General features: G+C 41.9%; 1 protein-coding gene across 2 annotated transcripts in view; it reads right to left on the reverse strand.

Moving 5' to 3' along the window:
- PACS1 (phosphofurin acidic cluster sorting protein 1) overlaps positions 1-25383 on the reverse strand; it is an 81024-nt gene extending 55641 nt beyond the window's left edge. The window contains exon 1 of one of the 2 annotated variants that reach the window (XM_084824078.1): positions 24868-25383. In XM_084824078.1, the coding sequence (XP_084680204.1) occupies positions 24868-25247 (380 nt within the window). In that variant the 5' untranslated portion in view covers positions 25248-25383. The remainder of the gene's footprint in view (positions 1-24867) is intronic. The other variant, XM_084824079.1, reaches the window with a different exon arrangement.
- Between the last annotated feature and the right edge of the window lie 797 nt (positions 25384-26180).

Below are 26180 nucleotides of genomic sequence, written 5' to 3' on the forward strand. Positions count from 1 at the left end.
CCCAGAGTGATCCCTAAAGATGATCGGGCTTACCATGGGATGTTCTCCCGCTCCTTCCCCTTCAGTCCTCCAGCCGACTCCAGCACATATTCCAGGGGACTTTGCGGCAGAATCTGTCTTGTCTGCCCGCCCCCATCCCGACTCCAATCACAAACCTGTTTCTATTCCAGGGCTTTTATTTTCATGCCCCAACATTTGCAAACATGGGGCTGGAATATATAGTTTTTTCAGCCCCAGGGATTTGCACAAACATCTTCATTATTTTTGTATTCTTTTTTTGTCGGCTCTTCAGTTGCACAAGTGCACACTTGCAGCTATCAAAGATATATACCACTTTGCCTTGTCTATTGCCTTGTATGTTTCAGTTGTCAAAGGGAATGAACTGCTGTGTGAAACATGCAAGGTAATTGACAAGATGGGACTGCATATAGGCAACTTTGACGCTGTTGACAGATGGGGACTCCTTAGCAAGGTGATCCCCAGGGTTTGAAGTATTGAGCTTTGGGGGCAGGGGACTGCTTCCATGCCAAACTTGCCCAGGTCTCCAGCAAATCCTTTAAAGAGAGATCTAGGGTCCACCCGCGTTTCCCATCTCCCATTTGGAACAGTTACTCCTGAAATGTGCATGCTGTCAACCACTCATCTATTTCAACAGAGTTCAGTTCTCTTCCACTAAGGTTGTTGGCATACCTTCAGTTTCTCTGTGACTATTAATTAGTTCCATTTCACTCTGAGACATATATGCATTCTCTCACATACTTGCTAAGGATAACCACCTGGAAAACATTACAACTTTAAAACTGCCAAACATGTCTAGTATTGTATTTACAATTGGCATACACTGTCTTATTAATGAACTTATGAAATGCACATTTTTCATGGAAAAATAAGCACTAGAAAATTTCCCACCCCACATCACTTCTGCTCGAGCTGACCAGATGTGAATGTTCTGTATTATATATACAGCTTCTGGCCCTCACTCTCAGTATGGGCTGGCTGAGTTGTCAACTGCCAATGAATTCAGAAGCAGGTAGTTGAGCATGAGGTCATAAGCTCAAGTGAGATCTGCTGCCTGTCCTCAGCCTAACCAAAACTCTCTACAACATTCTACCTCATGACCTATCCATTCCCACGCATGGCCACAAAAATGAAGTGTTTTTCCCAGCAAAGGGAAAACAAATTGTGGTCTGTTCTGGGTCGTGTGCTCTGATGCTCCTCAAACTTTATACAGTTGCTTGTTTAGATGATTCTTGTTTATCCATTTATTTCATCTTACTCCCAGTTTCATTTTTCATTGCAATTTGGCAGTTGTAGCCAGAGATGGTAATAAATGCCTCCAGGTAAGTAAAGACATTCCTTATCTGTATACATCCTTCATATTCCATGGATTAAGCAAGAAAGATTACAGCCAAGTGTTTGTCTTCACAGAGAAGATATATTTGCCAGCAAATGTTTTGTGAGTTTAAAATTGCCAGAGTTGCATGTAACTGCTCCAAATGTTGCAATTTGTGTCTGCATACTGCTATATTTCCTCTTAGATGGTGGGAATCTATCTCCTATCAAAATCTGCACAGACTTTGGCACGGCTTATGATAAATACTGTATTCTGTTTTGATTCCAATATCATAGGTAGCAATAGTTTTCCCCAGCTGGGAAGCCTCATATAAGATGTACAAGTGCAGGTTCTGGTGATGGCATTTAAACCCTAAGAAGCCTGGGACCTCAGTATTTGAGGGAGCACCTTTCCCTCTATATGCCTGCCTGAGGACTGAGATCTGTTGGAGGGCCCCTCCCACCAGTGCAAGACATACAGTCATGTGAAAAAGAAAGTACACCCTCTTTGAGTTCTATGGTTTTACATATCAGGACATAAGAAAAATCATCTGGTCCTTAGTAGGTCTTAAAATTAGGTAAATACAACCTCAGATGAACAACAACACATGACATATTACATGGTGTCATTTATTTTACAGAAATAAAGCCAAAATGGAGAAGCCATGTGTGAAAAACTAAGTACACCTTATGATTCAATAGCTTGTAGAACCACTTCAGAAAAACAGATTTCCTTGCACTGACGTGGTATGCAAAGATCAACAGTGACTGAAAAATATTATTTAAAAACAGGGTATTTAACAATTTAGAGATTGCCCATCTTTATTGCTAATTTTTAACTCCTGAAGTGCTTAAATAGTACACAAGTAGTCATCCTGCTAGCTCATACTATGTACTTAGATCAGGGGGCAACATGCGACCTACAGGCTGCATGCAGGGAGCCCAGCCTTTTTTGTGCTCCACCCCAGCATCTGAATTTGCCACCAAAGTTCAGCAGCACAGCAGTAAAAAAGGATTGTTTCAAAAGAAAAACTGGCTCCTTTTGTTGCTATGTTACCAAATTTTGGCTCCACAACAGCAGCAGGGGCAGTGTGGCCCCTGGTGAATGAAAGTGGGGGGGGGGATTGGCCCCTGGAAGTTGCCCATCCCTGATTTAGATTCAGAAAAAGAAGGATCAAATGGTATCAGGTACTTCTGCAGAAGTTATTCCAGAGAGTATTCCTCTGCTCACACATCTTTGAAGATTATGTTTCACTTTTCCTATGAACTTATCAAAGCTTTGGTTCCCCCATATGTAAAATGGGAATAAAAGTGAGCTAAAACTGATTTTCAATACCTATTATCATCAGGCTGTGTATACCTGTAGTTTTTATAAGCATTTATCCTTATGCTCTAAAAATACTAACAATTTATATTAATCAAGCAACATATTTATTAAGGTATATAACTTACAATGTTAAAAAATCAGGGCAAGAACTACACATTTTACTCAAAGATACCTTGATATACAAAACAACAATAATTTATAAACACAATAAAATGGAGCATATACAAATTCACAACAAAACACAAACATATGTCAATTGCCAAACATGGAGATAAACCAACTTCTACACTCTATAGTTTCACACAGGAAATAATGAAAGACAGAGAAAAATAACGTAACAACCTATTGTAGATAACCAACACTTTTGGTCCCAAGAAGAAATGGCAGGTGAACACTTTTAATCGGCAAATGTGTTTCAATTCTATAGTCTTCTTCAGTGGCACATTAGAGAACTTCACATAGCTGAATCCAAAAGACACAGTATCAAGGCATGATTTATGTCAAGGCACATGCTCATATAGTTAAAAAGAATACTGTGAAAGGCTCCCCTAATCAAACTGTAGAAGGACAGTAGGATAGGCTGTGCAGATCTCTCTCTTTGAAGATGATTAGATACTTCTATGATGTATAACTGTTTTGATACCTTGGTCAGGAGAGTTTTTACTCAGGGTTAAATCCAACGTTATGCTAGTATAGGTCTGCTAGCATGTTGGGACTTTCTCCTCCCCTCTGTGCTGCTTGAACATCTGCTCCAGAGGGGTTTCCCAGCCCTCTAGAGCAAATTTTGAGGGAATGTGGGGGGCTGAAGGGCGGAATTACTCCCTCCTGGTTCCACTGATGGAACTGCTTCTGTCAGGAGAATGACACTGTTGGATACAAATCTAAGATCGTAAAGTATGAAGTATAAAGAACGCAACAAAAAGAATGAGGGAAGGAGCACTCCCTCCTTCCCCACACTGCAGCTGAGACAGATGTGAAGAATTGTTATCTAGCATTAAAGCATGCATTCGACTAAAGCAAAAGTGCAACAATGATGGGAAATGTTGATTGGTAAGACTACTGAAAGATGGTAATTTTTCCAGTTAATTATAGTCCAATTATCTTGTAAACCTCAAAATGCCTTGATCTCAGTACAGCAGCAGAAATGGGTTCTTGAAATGGAAGCCATTTAATAGCTGCATTAACTCTAGTAGCCGGGGGGGGGGGGGAGATCTAAGCACATAATATCTACTACAATCAAATATTATTTCTTCTGAACTACCAAATATACTGCAACAAGGGGACCAGGCTTCTCTCTCTCATCATTTAAATGAAGGGGTCATTTGAGGGGAATTTTAACCCCTCTCTTCCCGCACATTTTATCAACATTCAAAAGCTATCCTTATTAAGCTTGTCAACTGGCTGTACATGGTGGCATTTACACAAGTATTATTGATTTCTTCAACTAATATTGGCACAGAGTTATGTAACCAGTTGTGCAACAGTTGTAACCACTTCCTCCACACTCCTTCCTTGCAGCTATGTTTCCAAGACTCTTTAGAATGGTAACCAGAACTCTCATCCTGGGAACACTTCTATCTTGCATAAAGCAGAGAGCCCTTCAAACAAAGCCAAACTATATGGAATGTTGCCAGTAGTCTAATGCCAGGTTATGATAAATCTCTCTAATGATGCAAAATTATACATGTATAAGTGCTATCAACATACATGGCACATTAGAGAACATAAACAAATAAGACAATTCCCTGCAACAAGGGATTTATACTCTAGATCAGCCTTCCCCTTCAGATGTGCCCTCTAGATGAGTCAACCACAACATGGAAAATTCTAAAATACAACTGGACTTACCCATTTGGAATAACTGCATTTCATTCTTACAAGAAGTTGGTGCCCAATACTGCAGACTCAAAAAGTGAGTAAGGGACAAAATGTTTGAGGCTATCATGCTTGGCCCCTTAAGGACTGTACTGATACCTTGCTGCCCTTGACTTCCTTTTTTAAAAAATTACTTTGCTTCAACATAGGCATCAAGAGATGGATATCTGCGAAACTGAATGCACAGTATCTTCTATGTCATTTGTGTTATCTTCTTGAAAAATAGCTACTCTTGGATTTTAAACATTCAGCAATGATGCAACATTAGGGAATGTCAACTGTTTTTTCTGTGTTCCTCCCCACCATCACCACCACTACTATCACACTAGGTATGACAATTTAATTCCCAGTTCACCTTGGCAATGGAACAACTGGCCATTTATCTTCTCGTGTTCTAACACACAAATGTTTCCTAAGTCAAACACAACTTCTCTCGTGTTCTACCACACAAATGTTTCCTAAGTCAAACACAACTTCCACATTAAACAGCTGCTAAGCAAGGTCATTTTAAAGACCCTTCTTCCCATTGCTCATCAAGTACTGCATTCCAAGCTATGACAAAGCCAATTAGCTACACTAAGCCAAGTCAAAACATGCTCTGCATCGGCAACCGGGAAATTCACAGATCAGGATACTGCACAGAAGGTTTGTTCAGACTTGAATGTTCTGACATCAGAACAGAACCCTGTGTCTCAACATCTTTTGACTGCTGGCAGCCACTGAAAATAGATTAGGCAGATAAGAGCAGGGAGAACTTTGCTTTTCTTAAAAGACTGAGTTTTCAAATACCCAGACAATGATATTAAGGAAGTAGTAGCAACCGGCTTGAGGACATAACCTGATAAGCTTCACATCTTTCAGAAGTCATGCTGTATATAATTGAGCAAAGTAGTGGTTAGAGTGCTAGAATGTAGAAGATGGAGCCTTGGGTTCAAGTTCCTACTCAGCCATTAAGCTCTCTGGGTGACCTTGGGCCAGTTACACACACTCAGCTTAACATGCAAAGATAAAATGAATGACTATGAAATATGCATGCAGTCTCAGCTCCTTGGAGGAAGGGTGGAATACTAATATGATCATTAAATAAACACAAAACTCTCCCTCACAGTACATCACTGCTAATCCAACTTTGGACAACACTGCTTAATTGGACCTAAATATGGTGCTCAGCTAGACCTGAAGAACCAAACCAAGGCAGTCATTCTTTGAAATGTGGCCTTACATGAGTGCAGCGTTTAAGCCACCAGCTGTTCCCTGTTAATTACATAAACGCTTCATTGTTCTCCCCCTCCCACCCAGCCTGCACTGGTTCTGCACAGAATCAGGTTACCTGCTTTTAATAGTCAGAACAGATACAAATCAGAAGGATTTTATTAGCATGGAAATATCCTGTGTCCATTTTAGAAATCAAATCACACTTCACTCAGCCAGCAGTAAGTGTTGAGGCTACATGGAAAAGACAGACACCAGGAGACAAAACCAAATACCCAAGAATACAAAGATGGCAACAAATAAAACCAATATCAACAATTAACGTCAGAACCCTTTCATACCAGTTCTTTATATGTGAACGAATTCAGTGCTCCAATACATTAGGTGCATCTATGTAACAAAGGTGGGGAAAGCATGGCATCCATTTGAAAGTGAAGTTAGGAATCTTGTCCTAAGCAGCAATATACAGGAATGAAAACCACCATGTTTCAATAGCTTGAACAACCACCAAAAAGTGTTTGGCTTTGGTTGTTTTCACTTCCAATTGTTGCCCTCATTTTGGTTTGCTTGTCAATAGCTTGGTTGACACAGGCTTTGTAGCTTGGCATGCCATCCCCAATAACTACAAGATCCAAAAAGATGAACAGCCTAGTCAGGCACTATATTCTGTACCAAGTATAAGGAAGTGAGGCTCTAATTCATGTGCACGCATGCCTTGTCCTCTCCCTACCATCCCCCTCTTCGCAGGTCGAAAATCATGTTCCTTTGTATCCTGAACCCCATTATTCATCTCTGTATCGAAAGAATCAGCTGGGTAAGATATTACCTTCTACCTGGGGAAAGGCACAAACACACCAGAAGAAAAGTTGTTCCCTCTCACTTACCAGGCTTAGAAAGTGACATTTAAGAACGTAAGAAGACTCATGCTGGATCAGACCAAGGGTCCATCGAGCCCAGCATTCTGTTCACACGGTGGCCAACCAGCTGCTGACCAGGAACCCAAAAGCAGGACACAAGTGCAAGAGCACCCCCCTGACCATGTTACCCAGCAACTGGTGTACATAAGCTTATTGCCTCTGGTACTGGAGGTAGCACATAGCCATCAGGACTAGTAGCCATTGACAGCCTTCTCCTCCAGGTATTTATATAACCCCCTTTTAAAGCCATCCAAATTGGTGGCCATCACTACATCTTGAGGTAGCAAATTCCATACTTTAACTATGCGCTGTGTGAAGAAGTACTTTCTTTTATTTGTCCTGAATCTCCCACCAATCAGTGCGCACACACGCGCACGCACACACACACACACACACTTTACCCATTATAAAAATGCAGACACCTCATTTGGGAAATGGTACTTCCCATTTTCAGCTCTTCAGGCCATATTCCCAAGCCTCTCATTTGTTTTATGAAGAGTTCCAGAGCTGCCATTCAACTATCCTCTTGTGGAGAACACTTCTGTAAAGCTCTTCAGGGAAGAAGCTGTTTGACTGTTTCATACACCACTTCACACACCAATGGCAACAGTCCCAAGATAACCTGCATGATTAAGTATTAGCACTTCCTGGATGACTGTTGCACACCTCATATGCTGACTACTGGGAAGCAGCTGAATAGCCTATGACTTCAAGAACCTCAAGAGTGCATTTGTTCGTTAAAGCTACACAAGATATAAGTTAACTGAGCACAGTGAAGCATCCAGGACTTAAAAGATATGCACGGTGTTCATGGGGAAGGATAGGTTTGCTATAATTGAGTAGGAAACAAATGGAGCATGGGGAAGTTGGGATAGGCAAAAATGAATAGGAAACGTCCAGTTTTTCAAAAAATCATGTGCGAGACACTGAAATATTAAGAACAGCAAATAAAAACACTGCACTAAATTGTATGTGTATGTCTATGTACTATCTCTTCCAGCAAGCAAAAAGAACAAAGCCAATAAGATAGCTATTTGACAAGTACAAGTCAGAATGGAATCTAGATTGCTCCCTGGGGGCCATATTGGTTCCAAAAGGAGTAAAGGAAGCCAATATTTCAGTCAGGAAGTAAGACGTTATTGTGGGAAAGAGCAAATCTGCTTCTGTTAATTGTATTGTAGTAATAGTAGGGGTGATGCAGATGTTTATATGCTGCAGAGAAATATAATAAGAGATCACCATTCTTCCTTCATCCTTTGAACTGGGCTTACACCATCTAAAACGGGTAAGATACGAGGGTGAGGGATTAACTGGGGACCAAGTTCTTCCTTAATATTTCGCTCAGACATTCCAAAGCAACCCAGTTTGGGAACAAAACCTAGCAAAAACATATACTTTGAATACATCCTAGACCTATCCTATTGCCTGGAAAAAGCAACATTACAAATCCTTCTGCTTCAATCAGGAAAACTGAGCCAGCTACACAATTAATACATGCCACCAATGTTGGAACGTTACACTGGGATCACCAGTGTTGGATAAATTGTGGGAATTACTCCTGTGAGAGTCCATCAGAAATTTGGGGTCTTAGTGTAGTTAAGCAAGCCTTTGCATAATTGTGTTCTGTTTTGTGATCAATGGAAAAAGGCAGCTGTTTCCAGATCCACAATGTGTCTTACTCTCTGGGGCAGAGCCAGTGCCCCATCACTGAACCCTGGTACACCCCCAGTAACATATTATTGGGTAGGATTAGCCACCTGATCTCCACTAATCCATATAATTTCCTGATCATTGGAGCATTTTCTACAGTCACATATAGGTCAAGTGTAGTTGAAGAGCTGTCACACATACCCTTTCCCCCCTTCAGCTATTGTGTTTAGGGTTTTACACAATTACATCAAAAATATGTAAATATGCAATCTTTTAATCCAAGAGAAGCCAAGTGATTTCAACCCTGCACTACTGCTTACACTATCCCTTACGGTACTTCACTCTACCATGCCTTACCTAACTTTGGAAACCCCTGTGCCACAAAATGGGCTCATTAGTTGCTGTAGACAACCCAGAGAATGCCCAACTGGCTTGTGACTTGACATATGCCACATATCAGACTCCCTTCAAGAAAAGCATGACAACTGCTGTCATTTCAATATGGACTAGAGTTGCTGGATACCATTTTAAGGAATGTTCCTAGTTTTAAAATATTTCCCATTGTCCCTCAGCATCACACCACAGTCTTGCAAGAGCCCACAAAAAATTACTAGCCCACAACTATTTTGACTAGTTCACTTGCCCACACATTTTTATTTATTTATTTCATTACTATACCGCCCCATAGCTGAAGCTTCTCATTTGTGGCCTAAAGGAAAAAAAGCTACCCTTTGTAAAAGGTTGTCCTGCTCCGTCACCTGCAGGAAATTCTTAATTGCCACAGACAATTAGAAAAATCTTTTTTTACAAGCCTGTAACATCTTCACAGAAAATAACATCCTTACTCCAAAACCCTGAGCCTTGAAACTCAGGTTCCATAGCAAATGAAATTTTTACTTCATGTTTCTGGGAATACACACACACAAAACTGTTATTATTGGAGCATTTTCTATAGTCACATATAGGTCAAGTGTAGTTGAAGAGCTGTCACACATACCCTTTCCCCCCTTCAGCCTACTGTGCTTAGGGTTTTACACAATTACATCAAAAATACATTATTTGTGATTAGCACAAAGGGTATTATCCATAATGACTCAACTATGATGCACAGAAAGGCAACAAAGCACTGTAAGTAAACTGATGAGACATTGTTCAAGCTGTTTCTTGTAGAGAAGATTACCTTAAAAATAGCCAATGGCTCCTTATAATTTCATCATTCAGGATGAGTTGAGGCGTGTTTTTATGATTACTAGGAAATAGCAAAGGTAATTTTAAAAAATCACCAAAGAAATGTTAATTTAATGTAGTGCTCCCCAAACCACAGATGGTAAATTTTTAAAAAATGAAGAGTTATGAAAGCTTGAATATTTTCACATGCCTAAAATCTCAAGAGCCCATTTCTGCACAGTCATTCTTGCCATCTAGTAATAAAGTTCATAAAACGTTTTAGTAATTGCAGTTTCATAAGCAGTACATTAGGTTTTTCCGGAGAACTGCTGCATCATTTATTCAAGATAGTTCTTCAACAGTGCACAGCTTCACCATTATATAATGCTGAATGGGACACATCTGGTTCAATCAAGAGGAATCTTCTTACACGCTTTTGCACAATTCCTATTTGTTTCAATGGGGCTTGCACAGATGCTCCCAGGAGATGTCCATATAATTATGTCTGAAGTAGTTATGGCAGCAGTAGCAATTCATTTCTCAAGTCAAGCAACCTATTTATGAATACAGTCTTAAAACTTAAAGTGCATTCATCTCATCTGGCCAGTTCCATATAGATGAATTAGAAATTACTAATTTCTGAGTTACTCACTTCTACTGTATGCAGTTACAAGATTAGTCTGCAGATGCCTATGCTTGGGCAAGACCCAAAACTAAGACTGTGTGTCTATGCAATTTGAAAACAGGTCTGTGACCCATTGTTCTAATTCAGGGATGCACAACTTTATCTGGCCATAAGTGATGCTGGGTCAGGGACGACATGCACACACCCAGCAATCTTGATACAGGCTGCTGTTTTCTCACTACTAGCAGTGGTGGGAAAACAGTGGTCTGTATCAGGATCTCTGGAGGAGGGAGAAATCAGCTGGGGGAATTTGGCAGTGGGGGAAGAGGGAAGAGCAGGGCACAAGTTCTGCAGTTTTGCTCTAAATAAAAAAAAGGACATGATTTCCTAGCTTACAGCCAAAAGGATACAGCCCTTTATTTGAAATAGTACAATAATAAAACATATTTAACATGACAAAAATACTTGCTGCCAGGCAATGGGACAAACTGCCAAGGGCACTTACAGATAACAGCCCTGCAGAGATTCAATGCTGAGCTCTCAACTCAACACCCATCTAGCACAGATATTTAAGGATAATTAAATCAATTATATACCAATGAATAGGCTAGATGACTCACAGATGATCCCTCCCAGCCCAAAGGGCTCTAGTGGATGAAAATAAGCTGCTATTACAAGCTGGGTGGACTAGTGGAGGAGTCAATATAGCAACATGCTACCAATAGAGGCAACATGCAACTGGCAATGTGGCTGAAATACCTGAATGATCTTAGCTGTGCTTGAACAGAGTAAACTAATCTACCACCATCCCCACTGTCCTAATTTTGAAAATTACATTCCTAATAATTTTCTATATGTAAATTTGTATTGCGTCAGAAAGGTATGCTTTATGAAGCAGCAGCATGCTTATACTGAAGAAAGAACTCCACAAGCAAAAACACATTTGCAAAATCCTGCAGGCATCCAGGGCTTGCCCTACAAACTGGGGAGAGGCAACGAGTGGGGTACCACAGGGCTCAGTCCTGGGCCCAGTGCTCTTCAACATTTTTATTAATGACTTGGAGGAGGAGGCGCAGAGAATGCTGATCACATTTGCAGATGACACAAAATTGGGTGGGATAGCTAATACCATGGAAGACAGAAACAAAATTCAAAGTGATCTGGATAGACTGGAGCGCTGGGCAGAAAACAACAGAATGGCATTTAATAGGGATAAATGCCAAGTTCTGCACCTAGGAAAAAGAAACCAAATGCACAGTTACAAGATGGGGGATACGTGGCTCAACAACACTACAAGCGAGAAGGATCTTGGAATTGTTGTCGATCACAAGCTGAATATGAGACAACAATGTGATATGGCTGCAAAAAAGGCCAATGCTCTTTTGGGCTGCATTCATAGAAGCATAGCTTCCAAATCCCAGGAAGTACTAGTTCCCCTCTACTCAGCACTGGTTAGGCCTCATCTGGAGTACTGTGTCCAGTTCTGGGCACCACACTTGAAGAAGGATGCAGACAAACTGGAGAGGGTTCCGAGGAGGGCAACAAAGATGATCAGGGGACTGGAAACAAAGCCCAATGAGGAGAGACTGAAAGCACTGGGCATGTTGAGCCTTGAGAAGAGAAGACTGAGGGGAGATAGGATAGCGCTCTTCAAGTACTTGAAAGGTTGTCACAGAGAGGAAGGCCAGGATCTCTTCTCGATCATCCCAGAGTGCAGGACACGGAAGAATGGGCTCAAGTTACAGGAAGCTAGATTCCGGCTGAACATCAGGAAAAACTTCTTGACCGTTAGAGCAATACAACAATGGAACCAATTACCTAGGGAGGTAGTGGGCTCTCCCACACTGGAGGCGTTCAAGACGAGGCTGGACAGCCATCTGTCAGGGATGCTCTGACTTGGATTCCTGCATTGAGCAGGGGGCTGGACTCGATGGCCTTGTAGTCCCCTTCCAACCCTACTATTCTATGATTTTACAGAGAAAACCCAAATACTGGTTTAAAATTATGCCAGAGACGTATTTGCCTTAATGCCTCTTCAAGCAAGATGAGAATGCCATAATAGATCAAAGCACAAATGTGCTTGCTTGCTTTATTTATTTATTTACAACATCTGTATACCACTCCACATCTAAACAGATTCCAGAGGGGTGAACAAGAAGAGATAACGTAAACAAAAGATAAAAAAGAATGAAACATATTATTCTTTAAAAAACAGAGTGCCAATAAAACCGAGGCTGGTCAACCAAGGAAGACTTCCTGGAAAAGGGCTGTTTTCAGGAGATGCCGAAAACAGCCCAGTATTGGTGCCTGCCTGACCTCCAGAGGTAGGGAGTTCCATAGGAAGGGAGCCACAGTACTGAAGGCTCTTCTATGGGTGCACTCCAGTCAGGCCATAGGTCCATGACCATATAAAATGTCCTTATAAAATCTAGTACTTAAACACTGGTTAAGCCAGAGCAAAATCCCAAACCGCACTGGAAAGTTTAACAAAAAGCAACAAAAATTCAGTCCCCCCTTCAGACGGCATGCATAGGAGTATGAAATTCCCATCTCCATTGAACTTTGGGAAATTGAACAGTTCCTGTACCTACACTGTTATTCATGAAAAGGAGCTAAAATAAAGTATATCCCAGAGACCACTACACTTGCCCAGAATAATCCTACAGGATGTGTGTGTGAACAGGAGAACAGATACTAATGCACCTTGTCATACAAGTCAATACCACACAGACCAAACAGAAGCAAGCTAACCTGCAGCACCTTCACAGCCTTAGTTTTAAAGATCACCTGCTAGAAGGCTTAAAACTGAACTCCTGTTTTGCATGAAGACAAAAAGTCCAGAATCAGAAATAAAATACTGAGATCCAATTAAGGATCACCAATTTTTAAAAATGTAGTGTAGAAAAATGTCTGATGAACGTAAAGCAAGTAAAGAAAAAAAGACTCAACTGAAATCTACCCAAGGTTTTCCATAGGAATACTCATAACTCCCTACCTTTACACTTTTTAAAGTTTTAAAAAAAAACTCATGCAAGAAGCAGCAGTATTAAGTAAAGAAGAGCAGTTTCATGTTTAATCTATGCACCTTTAAAACGGGAGAGGGGAAAGCTTGGCAGGCTAAAGTGACAAATAAACCCATCACAGCAATCCACTTTCACTCTATCTCACACCTAAATGGGATTTTAGAAATGCAAACCTCTAGCTTGAGAAATCAAATCCACAGACCCTTAATTATTCTTTTCTTTCCACAATGTGCATTTCATTATTCTGTTTTTGCGATGTCATTGGGCTAAGTAGTTCTGACCAGGTAATTATGCCAGAGCAGTTTTAAGTCACTTGGGAGTTGCCAGCCAAAACAAACCCCTGCCTTTTTTGGCCCTATCAGTGCCAACATGCTGTTATTTGACTCTTCATTTGTTCACATTAACAGAAAACTTCAGAATAAGCACAATGTGCTCCCAATCATAACATTTGCTATATTCCAGAAAACTACACATGGAAATGGAAGCACAGCAGACTGCATCTTTTTAAGCACAACCTGGTAAGGCCAACAGTATTTCTTGGCTCAGAAAGCCAGTTGCTCTTGAAGAGAAGACCCCAGATTAGACAGGCATGGCCTTACAGACCAATTGCTATTTTTCCCCAACATCTTTTATTATTTCCTTTAATATTTTTGGAGGACTTTAACTACCACTTAAACCACTGTAATTACTCAAGTCACAATGAATTACTTCCTTAAATACTAGCAAAATGTCTTTGATCCCGATTTTAATTAGAAAAATAGTGTACAAGCTATAAAATAAATAGATTTGCATGTGTCAGTGAGGTATATATTTTAACCTCTTAAGATGTGTCTAAATGTTACCTGTTAGGCTGTGTAAATATTTTCTGTGTTAGTGGCTGGGAGGGGTTACGATCCCTCAGATCCTCAGCCACTCTCTCACCATTCACTGGCATGCCCCCAGAACATCCAGTTTCCAGGGAGGAACTAAAAAGAAGGTTCCAGGTGTGTGTTTTAAAAACCGTTCAAGGTTGTAGCTCTCTCTTTGGCCTCAGAGGATTTTTTTTCTAAATCCTGTGGTCCTTGGGAGGTTGTCTAGGTACCACAGGATTGTGCTCTTAAGGAGTTAAATGCACATATCATTTTTGCTTGTGGACTATCTATGCAAACATAACCAAGACATTTTTGACACAAGATCCAAGGCTCTGCATTCCTTAATGCAATTTACCTCACTGACAGATCATTTTAGATTCAGAAAGAGCTGCCCTTTCAAAATCCAATGGTTCAGCCATAATTCCACTTTAAACTGACCTTCCAATTAAAACTGGATCAACTTGCATTCAAATTTAATTCCAGGTAATGGTTATCATCATACCTACATTAATTGGTAGAATGTATTTATTACATTTCTATACCACTCCATAGTCGAAGCTCCTACAAAGCATTTTCTCATGTAGACCTAGGGTAAATTAAAAGTTCAACTTGGTTTGAGAAATTGCTCATTTAGCAAGTTCAAGAATAAGGCCTATTAATACCAAAAGCATTTATCGTCCAGGAAATTTAGTTCACAATATCTGATAGTAGGTGATACACAAACTAAAGGTATCTTTGTCCATGACCGAATTATTCTGAACTTCTAATACAAATGCCTAACCCACTCAAAATTGCTTCTATGCCCCTTGCCCAAAATATTTTTTTTTATCCAACAGATGTAACAACTTGGATGTCTTTGCCCTACAGCATTTTTTTTTCTTACAGCATTTTGATTTCTAAGAAGATTTTTCTTTGGATCTACTAAACACATGTATTATTGCAATACCAGTTTCGGTGAGGGGGGAAGCATTCTTTAGTGAGATTCTCTTCAAGAAAGTCATACCTTCCTGAAGTCTTTTCGTACAGTTCATTATATCAATATGGAGACCTAAAACTGCTTAGTTTGAAAGTGCCACAAGGTCTCCTTTCTCCCCACACCCCCCGGTGAAAACAATTAACAGATCCCATTTACAATATCAGGCCTGTACACGCCTGTGCTTAACTTCAAACACCAATATTTCCTGAACAGAAGTCAAATCAAAACTGAGTCACCAGAAAGCACTGTGGAGATTAATTGTTCATTTTGAAGATTAGATACAGTATCAGAAAAGCCACTGGCCTCAGCAGAATTGTCACCCAGAAAATTCTATTCACAGCAAAGAATTCAGAGATCCAAGGCAAAAGAGACACAAAAACATCTAACAAAATGAAGATTCACAGGATATAAAAACCAGGGAATCAATTGCCTCTAAGGCCACATATAAACAGATTAAAAAAAAAATAATCCACAGTTGTGTTTATATAGCTTTGCTCTTGAAAATTATTTCCTTGACCAATCATGTTCACACATTTAACTGTAAAGGAACTGAACCATAATCACCTCAGTTACCATGTTTTAGCAGCCTTGCAAATATGTGAAAAAATGTTATCAGCTTTTAACTAGCCCGTTTGCTCACTAACGGTAGTTTGCAGCCTAGAAATTCGCCCTAGTTTTGCAATACATCTCTGCCTAGTCATCTTGAGGAGCTTCTTATTTACCATAGGCAACCAGGAGAGGAGCTATTTGAAGCCTGATGTTATGCTGCTACTGAAACATGGTCCTGTCTAAGGGAGCTTTCCAATTATCAACACTGCCGGCTAATCACTTACTACTACTGCCACATCAGGACAAATTACACACAACTGGACACACCACTCCGTTCTCCTGACATGTAAAGGAAAGCGAGCAGTATACCAATATTTTGAAAGGAGAAAATATTTTATTAAAAGCTAGATTGTTGTTCATTATGGACATGCTTTAATAAAGTCAGACCATCTATCTAGCCTAGTACTGTCCTAGCCCTGCTACCAGAAGTGGGTTGTGTTTTTTTTTAACTAGACATGCCAGATTAAACCTTAGACTTTCTGCATGGAAGACAGTTACTCTAAGACTGAGCTATGCCTCCTCCAAATTACATGAACATGTTTTCCAAAAGGATTCTATTTGAGTTTTAATAAGAGACACTTGTGAACAAGCCCAAGATGATTCATTGTTGTGAGTGTACTTACTATCACCACACCTTCTCTCCACTATTTCCACTATAATTTTTTTGTCTACCAATTATACCATGTTTTGAACTCTTGCACAATCCAAAAAGACAATCAAACTTAATTCAAAAGATTGTTAAGTGACGAATTGAAAACTGCTTCCTTGTAACTGTACTCAAAGAGGAGCTTGCCCAACTATAAGTGCAGGACTAGATTCATAGGTGGACCCAGGTAGCTGTCCTCATCTTATAGATTACACAAACCTGAATTATCTGAAGCCGTGGAAACTTTCCAATCCAACAAAATGTTTAAAAAGTTATAATTAAGAATTCAGAGGCTCTAGAGTGGAGGTTTTCGTAAATTAATGATGGCCCATCTCTTTCAACTCCCAGGCTGACACACTAATGATAGTAGTAGACTCTTAAAAGTCACCCATTTCACAAATCTGAGCTTTTAATTATGAAAGGTTCTTTCGGAAGCTGTGCTGTTGACATTCAAAAGTTCCTTCTCCTCAGCTCAGCTCCAACCTCTGTTAAGGGGCTGTAATCACATTTATCTATGTATGTTTAGCCTAGCCAATCCTAAGGGCTCGGAGCAGGAAACTCATATATAATGAGGATATGCAGTTATTTGAACAAGAGATCAAAATCTAAAATCAGAGAAAAAAGGAAACCAACATAATTTACCATCCTAATCCTATATAACCCATGTATATGTTAGTCCTTCACTAACTCCACCCACCTCAATACAGTATTTCTACAAAATCCAGCAAATCCACTCTTGATTACTGTTAGGACAAGATCTTAATTCAGAAATCTGTCTGAACTCTGAAGGGACAAACTCAGACCACTTAACATTCATGTATTCTCATTTACCTCAGTGAGATCACAGTAATGTAAATTGCCAATCAATCATTACACTAAGCCTAAAAACCTATGTGCATTATTTGGAAGTAAGCCTCATTGAACTCAGTAGGCTTTATTTCTGAATAAATATGCATAGGATGCCAAGAACAGGGCTTGTTTTCCTTCATTCATGGCACTTCCAGAGCAGATTAACTGGCTCAACAATCAGGCTCTTATCGCTAAACCAACACTGGGCAAGGTCATTCATGAGGGCAATAAGTTGTTAAAATAATGCTGAAACACACTGTAGAAAAAAGTTACTATCAGGAACTAAACATGTGGAAAAATTAAGTTAATGGAACCAATCGTCTAAGTCATTAGCTTATTTCTTAATACAATCTTGAACTTTTACTATGGCTGCCAAAAAGTTATATGAAGTAGGACAGCAAGCTTTCATCGGATCAACTAAAGCTTTGGCTGATTAATTCATAGGGCTAATTTTAACTGGCAAAATAAAATTAACATTGGATTAATGAAAACAATTGATGGAACTGAGATTCTAGGGCATGCCTGTTTATTTTTGAATCTGTTTTAGTTCATATGTGTTTTTGTTAGTGGAATGAAAATGAAAACATTTAAGGTGGCCTTTTCTATCAAAGATCAGTTTTTATTTTCTAGATTGTGGGAAGTACCCAATGGGGCCAAACCACTAATGTAAATTACACTGAGCTAGCATAAACTACTCTAGCACAATATCAATAGCCTTGGCTGCTGCGCCAGTTTCCCCAGGAAACTGGCACATCATAGAATCATGGAATAGTAGGGTTGGAAGGGGCCTATAAGGCCATCGAGTCCAACCCCCTGATCAATGCAGGAATCCAAGTCAGCCAACACTACTGGTGATATGCTAGAGTAGTTTCGTATGTTGGTGATAAGCTAGAGCATATTGGTGATATGCTACAGTAGCTGAGATTCTGAAGTGCATTAGAACCTATAGGGAGTAACTAACAGGGTGCAACCACCAACATAAATTACATTACAATGTAATTTACATTAGTGGTTGCACCCTGTTAGTTACTCCCTATAGGTTCTAATGCACTTCAGAATCTTATGCTCCCTGGGAGGATGCCATTACATGCCATAGACTTCCCTCTTTAGGGGCAGAGGCTTCTCTGCTGCTATGTAACAAAGCTCTCCTGCTGTCACTGCACCATCCATGGTGCCCTGTGGGAGGTGTGGATGACAGCACCAGATCCAAAGCCCACTCATTCCTGCAAAATGCTCCCAGTAGGGCCAAAAAACCCACACCAGCCCTCAGCTGATATACTTCCCACTCATCAGTATAGAAAAAAAATGGAAGGCCAAATCAGGGGAGGGGGAGGGAGAAAGTTGATCCCCCAATCTTTTGTCCTGGCTGGCATGAGCTGGATGGGCTTAGGAAATGGTGATTTCTTCACCACAGATTCTCCCCCACCCTGTAGGGGGAGATTGCTCTGCCAGTTAATGTTTACATACTATGGAAATGTAAATTTAACAAATTGGTCAAAATACAGATCATTAATCAACTAACATTTATTTAAATGGGTGACAGTTATCATAAAGACTTCCAAATCACCATAGAATTAGTAATCGTAACCAACCCATGGCAAAAAACCTGACCTCCTATATTTCTTCTACAAGTCATTAACAGCGCAATTCTATACATGTCTGCTCAGAGGTCCCACTGAGTTCAATGGGACTTTCTCCCAGGTAAATGAGTACAGGCTTGAAGGCTGAGTAACTGGTCTACTTGTATATGTGATTGGTTAAATTGTCATATATGCTGTGATAGATAATGTTCTTGAGAGGCAACAGAAGGGGCTGCTAAACCCACCCTAGAGTCATATGAACTTCAGCGCTGTACGAATCAAGATTTCTCTCTCACATGCTTGCAAACACACATACAGAACAACATAACTGGCAGCACTAAGTGCTATTAAAACTAATCAAGGGCAGAAAAGCCCTGGGGAACAACCCCCAATACATCTATTATTATATGTGCTTTGCATGTGTCAAAAAGACTCTTTCTAGGATTAAGTATGATCAGAAAGCAAATGCCAGGTGGCTCAGAAGACACATACCACATTCCACCTCAACAGTAACGCAGGTAAAATGTGAAACACCTTAGAGGAGGGAAGCAACTCACATGCATAATGATCTGAACTAATTAACCAATAAAACTGGTAAAACAAATCAAACATTCCTAATGCCCATTTTGTACAACATTCCATTTGCACAGTGGGCTAACTGGTGATCCCAAGAGGATGGCACACTGCTACATTTTGCTACTTTGTACTTTGCAGGACATTTGTAACTCTTTAACAATGTAAGATGCCACAAAAGGGAAGCCCTCCATCTTTGCCACAAGCCAAGATTTGTTCTGGCAGAAACTAAATCAGAACCAGAAAAGGTGAGGGGCTGGTCGGCTGGTAGAAGGTTGACAGCAAATATAACTGCAAATATGCATATTGAAATTAACTAAGCCCAGGGTAGACATCATGGTGACTTTCAGAAGTTTTGGACCAGGGATGGGCAGACTTCAGGCTTTAATAGATTCAAGATCCACCAACCAGAGCCAGGTGCTAAATACATTAACTTAGAATTGAAAGGGAAAAAAACCAGGGTCCCTGTCAGCACATTCTGGGCCTAGCAATTTGTTTTCAGTACCAGAAGTGCGTTGCACACTCCTTTCACACAAATCTGCTGCAAGTTACACCAAGCTTTCTTCATTTCAGATCTACCTTCTGCCCACCTGTTTTGGACAACCCTCATCATTTCTGACCATTGTCCATGCTGGCTGGTGCTGATGGGAGTTAAAGTCAAAGACATCTGGAGAACACCAGGTTACCCACCCCTGAACTAAGATAAGAGCTGAAATTCAAAGAGGCTGATCAAACCTTTGTTTCCTGCTTGGAAACAATTAAAGTGTTCCACTATGACTGTCTGAAGTAGTGGGAAGATAAGATGGTGTTTAGTTATATGAAAGACTTCACTGTAATGTAGATCATACCAGTACCACTGAGTGAAATTTCTCAAGAACATGGTATGGTTTTAAAGTTTAAAAAAGCATATAACAGTGTAATTCAAATGCATGCACAAATATTATCTCCATGGAAGGTTTCTAAGTCACAAAAACATGGAACTTGGAGTAACTCATGCTGTCCAGACTCACAGTTACAGTGGCTATTCTAAAAAGATTGTGAAGTTCTATTTACAACAAGTCAGTGATCTTAACAGATCAGCAAATGAATAACTCTTTTGATGTAAACAGAAAAATTAGTATTGACAAAATTTGCCTTCCCAACTGCTATAGTTAGTTTCCCCTAGGAAATCAGCACAGCCCCTCAGCCAGGAGAATACACAAGCACAACAAATAAATATTTTATACCAAAACGGAGAAAGTAAACATCAATTTTTATTAGTCTAGAACTAGAGAGAGGGGGGGGGGGAGAGAGAGAGAGAGAGAGAGAGAGAGAGAGAGAGAGAGAGAGAGACTGCTGATATATTGGGCTAATATTCCTAAAGACCATGGAGATAAAATTTAGACTGCAATCCTGCATGCATTTACCTGGGAGTAAGTCTCCATGGATCTTAATTCTGAGTAGACATGCACAGGATTGTGCTAACATGATTACAATAATAATTATTTCAACATTAAAATAGATTTATATTTAGAGATTGTTGTTATTTTCTCACAAAACTGTACATAACAGTTACGACCTTCAGCCTTGTTGAAAACATGACCAAGTATAAGAGTCAGTCACTATCAACACTTCTGGAATGAGAAGACATTCATTCTTCTCAGTAACTTCCTCTGTAGCAGGAACTAAATTCCTGTGTTACTAAAACACACAACAGACTTTCCGGTGGCATGAAAAATTTAAAAAACACGTGAAATAGGCGGAGCTGATCAACTACCTATGGCTGTTAACCAGATGCATCAACTACAGTGGTGGGAGAAATAAAGAATAGCAGAGCACTAACTCCTGGTACAACTGAGGCACCCAATCACAGCCCGAGAAAAATAAAAACAGCTTACACATTCACAATAACTGTCTCTCCCTCTGAGAGCTACTGCTTTAGGTCAGATAATTAGGTGTTTTATTCTCAAAGTGGACATGGCAAGGTATCTTAGTGGAGTGACTTTTATGACCCCTTGTGGCTTTAAACCAATTCTCCCTCCACAGCAGAAGCCTTTGTTTTAAATACAGGAAGACCATCTTAAAGTGCATTTTGATTACTGTACTCACATGCATAATACACATAGTTGTCTAAGGAATGGTCTACGGAAACTAGGCTCCATACATAATACAAGCCCAAGTCATTAGTTTGCCCTTCTATGGGAAACAGACAATGGAGAAACAGACAGTAAAGCCTAAGATCATTCATCTGGGGTATATCCAGTACCATATAACAGTATTCAATAGCTCGGCAAGGCACTAACTCAGTTATACAATAACAAATGGATTTTTTTTTTAAATACAAAGATGAAAATTTATAGCTCAGATATCAAAGTCTTTGTTTTTGCTTTCTGAAGGAAGAGAGCTGGCTCTTAAATGGATTTTAGCTCAAGTCTGGCTGGGATTATTCCCCACAGCTTTCAAAAGCTATTTGAACTATGTACTGTATCTAAAAAGGTCCTCCCCCAGATGGTGGCTGAGCAGAGAAACAAGTCCTTGAATTCAAACCAAAGTGACATAAAGCACCTATAGCAAATTAACATTCAGCTATTGAAACAATCTTTCAATTAAGCATTGTCTAAAGATCAACAATTAACCCATTATTATATGATTCTTGCTTAAAAGGTGGAAAGTGAAAATATTGCCCTTGAGATGCAGACACTCAAGTTGTCTCAGCAAATCACAAAATGACCATTACACAGCATCAGTGCTGTTAAAAATGTGCTGGTACTATGCTTGTAAGGAAGAAAATATTGGCTGGGTCTCATGTAGGTTCTGAACATGAGATTAGCATCATAATTCCAGTAACAAGCACGTTTTCTGTTTGAGAGGAGAATAATAACCAGCCACCTGGGCTCTTCAAGATCAAACAGGTCTAGGCAGACTAAAAATAAATAGTAATCAATCAGTTCAAGACAGCTGCTTATCTCCCAGTAGGCACAAACTGCTGTTTCCCTCTTATACCAATTTCTTGCCACCCAGGCAGAACAGAAAGGTCTGCCCGTCTATCTCAGCTGCCCTCAGAACAGCAGCAGCTGAGCACAAACAGTAAATCTTATTTTATGAAGCAATGCAGGAAGGAGGTGTGTCTCTGTTTTAGACACAAGAAGGAAAAGGAGAAGGGTAGATACAGCATAGTCAATTTCACTTCATGCAACAGGGGGTGGGGGCGCTCACAGATGTGAACACGAAACCTAGACATTACTTGGACAAGGTCAATTGGGGCAAAAGAAAGATTCAATAGGGCAATAGCTTATTAATGTAGGTGTAGGAGGGACACTTAAATATGCACTTTAGACTGCTTTATGCTACCCTTACCAGTGTGTTTTATGGTTGCTGTTTGCTGCTATTATTTTAAGATCATACTTTAACATATATTGCATCTTTTAAATCTTGTACACTCCCTTGAGTATAGCCAGATATAGAAAGGTATGTAAGACTCTGGTTAAAAATATGTCAGGGTGGGGAGAATGACAAGTCTGACACCAAAACAGCTTTGGTTAAGTTTCATCTCTCCTTCACCCCTCACATAGATGGAGGAGGATTGAGGAAAGCAGCTGGTCTAGCTTTCACTTGAGAGGAGGTAAATACCTCCTTTGAACTGGGGCATTTGAGGGGCACCCAGTGTAATTTTTTAGAGGAGCTAAACTTGCATATATCATCAATTTCACCTTGAGAGGGGCCCTATGGAGACAGATTTGTTTTCATGTCTCTGGTGGTTCTGTTCATATTCACTTGAAAGGCCTTTATAAGTTTCAGAAAGCATGGCGGGGAATTTTAAGGGTGTCGAAGTATCTTTCATCAATGGAAATTTGACAAAGCTTCTCACTGAAAAGCAACTGCCTTTATAAGACTGAGAAGATCTTACCTGAAGGACTCTGAAATAACCACTTTGGCAGAGAGCAGACAGAAGAGGTCCCAATTTTCCCTAGAGGAACCTCTCAAAAGTCTTTCAGTAACACCTAATGAGAAAGCACTATGGGAAGAGTAGACCTCAGTTTCACCTAAGGTAGCCAAGATCACTACTTAGAGTAAGAAAATGCACTTAAGGAGAGATGGTGGGATTGTAGAAGAGGCTCCCATGGAAATTTCATGCCTTCCTAAATGAGTCCTGATTATACTTGCCAGCTGCGGTTTAGTTTAGCCAAAGTGGAACAAAATGTCAGAAACACCAAAATGCTCTTGAGATGGTGTGATACATCCAAGTCTCATCTTAAAGAAAGTATTTTTCTTATACCTGGAAGCAGGGTGTGTACATATGTTCAAGTTAAGAAACAGGTGGGCTTTCATGTAATGCAACCAGGCCGTATCTACATGAGTAGGCAGACATTACTCTCACCTTGGGGGAAATCACATCACCTTTGGCACAGGAGTGGACTGTGCAAAATTTCCTTTATTTAGGGAAAGAGAACTGCAAATGCAGGGCCTGAAGATCTTCTGACTCAGATTCTTGGAAATGAAGAGGTGCCTTTCTTTCCTCATAAAAGGGGGGTTCTGTGTGTGGGTGGTGGTGGTTATTCCTCCTTTAGGTGGGTGTGGGGAGAATAAAAGATGAGAAGGGGGATGATCTGTCCTCCGCTATATGTAGGCTAGGAGATGTTTCAAAATGGACTGGTTCTCGTACATATATGTGAGCGTGAGTGAGTGTGTGTGTGTGTGTGTGTGTGAGAGAGAGAGAGAGAGAGAGAGAGAAGGATATAGCTGTTAAAGAACCAATTCCTCTCCCTTGAAATGCTTACTGCACACACACCCCGCATGTTATATAAAAAACCAGCTTCCTCCACTCTGAAGCAGCTATATCCCCAACCTATATAGGCATCCATACTCACTGACACTAGAGAACCACATCCCTCACCCTTCTCATATGTGAAGAAAAGTGATTACAGGGAGCTCATCCCCCTTTACAGGCCTACATCTGGGCAGAGCAGCCGTAGGCATTTCAGAATTGAGGGGGTGGTCCTTTATGTGCACACATGGGGATTTCTTTATTTTGGTTTATTCTTATCCCAACTTTCTACATAAAAATGTACTCAAAGCAGGCTGCAGGTGTTAAACACCTACATCCACCACCCACCCACATTCAGAAGGGCAGCCCCCCTTCAAATATCTACACACACACACCCATGCATGCACACACCCTTTACATATGCAGTAAGGAGAAGACTGTGGTTCAGAGGCAACTCGTTCCTTTTGATATGGCAGGAAGATGTAGCTGTTTGAACAGAGGGGGTGGCTCCCTTTTATGCCCATGGGAGGGGATGTTAAGTGTTAAAGACTTACACCGCCTCAATGACACAGAGAAAGGACAAGCATATATGGGGGTGGGATTATGAGGTGGGGATAAAAATGCGTAACGGGGGGGGTCATCATTTATAGGGGCAACGGAAAAGGCGGCCAGGTGGGCGGCTAATAAACCTAATAAATAAATAAGGAGACATATAAATGTTTAAGGCGGGGGTGCCCTTTCTCTCTTCTGTGGGCGATGGAGCGAGGCGTGAGTGGCTGGGGTGTGGTGTTGACTTCCTCCCACAACAAGTCCCACCAGCCCGGGGATGATGGGGCGTGGAGTCCGAGACATCTGGAGGGCGCCCGGCTCGGACGGCGCACTGGGATGGGGGTACGGCCCCACTTTCTCACCTGGGCACGCAGCTGGGCGAGCTCCGGTCCACCTCCCAGGTCGCGTAGAGGTTCATCTGCACGGGGCGCCCCCCGGCCGCGGACGTCCCGCCGGAGCCCGGGGGGAGAGGCGCCCCCCCTCCCAAGCCACTCGCGGCCGAAGGCCCCCCGGGTCCGAGGAGCGCGGGCTGAGACGACGACGACGACGACGGGGGCAGCGGCGCCTGCTGCTGCTGCAGCAGCACCGGCGGCGGCGGTTGCCCCGAGGCGGTCTGCGCGGCCGGCGACAGCGAAGAGGACGCCGGCTGGAGGAGGGAAGGCGCCGCGGAACCCCGCTGGCTGCCCCCGCCGCTCACGGCACCAGCGGCTCCGCCACCCCCGGGCGCCCCTCGCTCCGCCATGGCCGAGGAGAAGACCGTCTCCCGCTGGCGGCGGCGGCGGCTCCTTTCTCTCGTCGTCTTTTCCCCTCAGCCGCACGGCGAGGTTCGACCCCTGCTGCGCCGCGCACGCGCACAGGCACACTCGCACGCGCGCTCTAGAGGGGAGAGGGCGGAGCGCGAGAACGGTTGCTTGCGAAAAGGCGGGAGAAGCGGAGGAGGGGAGTTGCGGGCACGAGCCCGAATGAGAAAGAGCGCGTGCTGGGGGACTCGCGGGGGGGGCGGAGGCGAACGGCTTTTGCGCGTGGATTGGCTGAAGCGACGTTTCTCTCGCGCGCGGGGGTGAGCGGTGCGTGCGTGCGTGTGTGTGTGTGTGGGGGGGAAACGACTCTTATGCGTTGATTGGCTGAAGCGACGTTTCTCTCGCGCGCGGGGGTGAGCGGTGCGTGCGTGCGTGCGTGCGTGTGGGGGGGAAACGACTCTTATGCGTTGATTGGCTGAAGCGACGTTTCTCTCGCGCGCGGGGGTGAGCGGTGCGTGCGTGCGTGTGTGTGTGTGTGTGGGGGGGAAACGACTCTTATGCGTTGATTGGCTGAAGCGACGTTTCTCTCGCGCGCGGGGGTGAGCGGTGCGTGCGTGCGTGCGTGTGGGGGGGAAACGACTCTTATGCGTTGATTGGCTGAAGCGACGTTTCTCTCGCGCGCGGGGGTGAGCGGTGCGTGTGTGTGTTGGGGGGGGGAAACGACTCTTATGCGTTGATTGGCTGAAGCGACGTTTCTCTCGCGCGCACGGGGGTGGAGGGAGGCATGCCTCTTGCGCGTTGATTGGCTGAAGCGATCGTCCTTTCTCGCGCGCGCTCCCTTTGCAGGTCCCGCCCCTTCTTTCTCCTCCCCGCGCTTTTATTTTCTCCTCCTCCTCCTCCACCCGGCTCGCCTTGTGTCTCCTTCCCTCACGCAG

The sequence above is a fragment of the Heloderma suspectum genome, chromosome 17, assembly GCF_057233095.1.
Source record: "Heloderma suspectum isolate Gila_16-S chromosome 17, 16-S_ref, whole genome shotgun sequence".
NCBI classification, from domain to species: Eukaryota; Metazoa; Chordata; class Lepidosauria; order Squamata; family Helodermatidae; genus Heloderma; species Heloderma suspectum.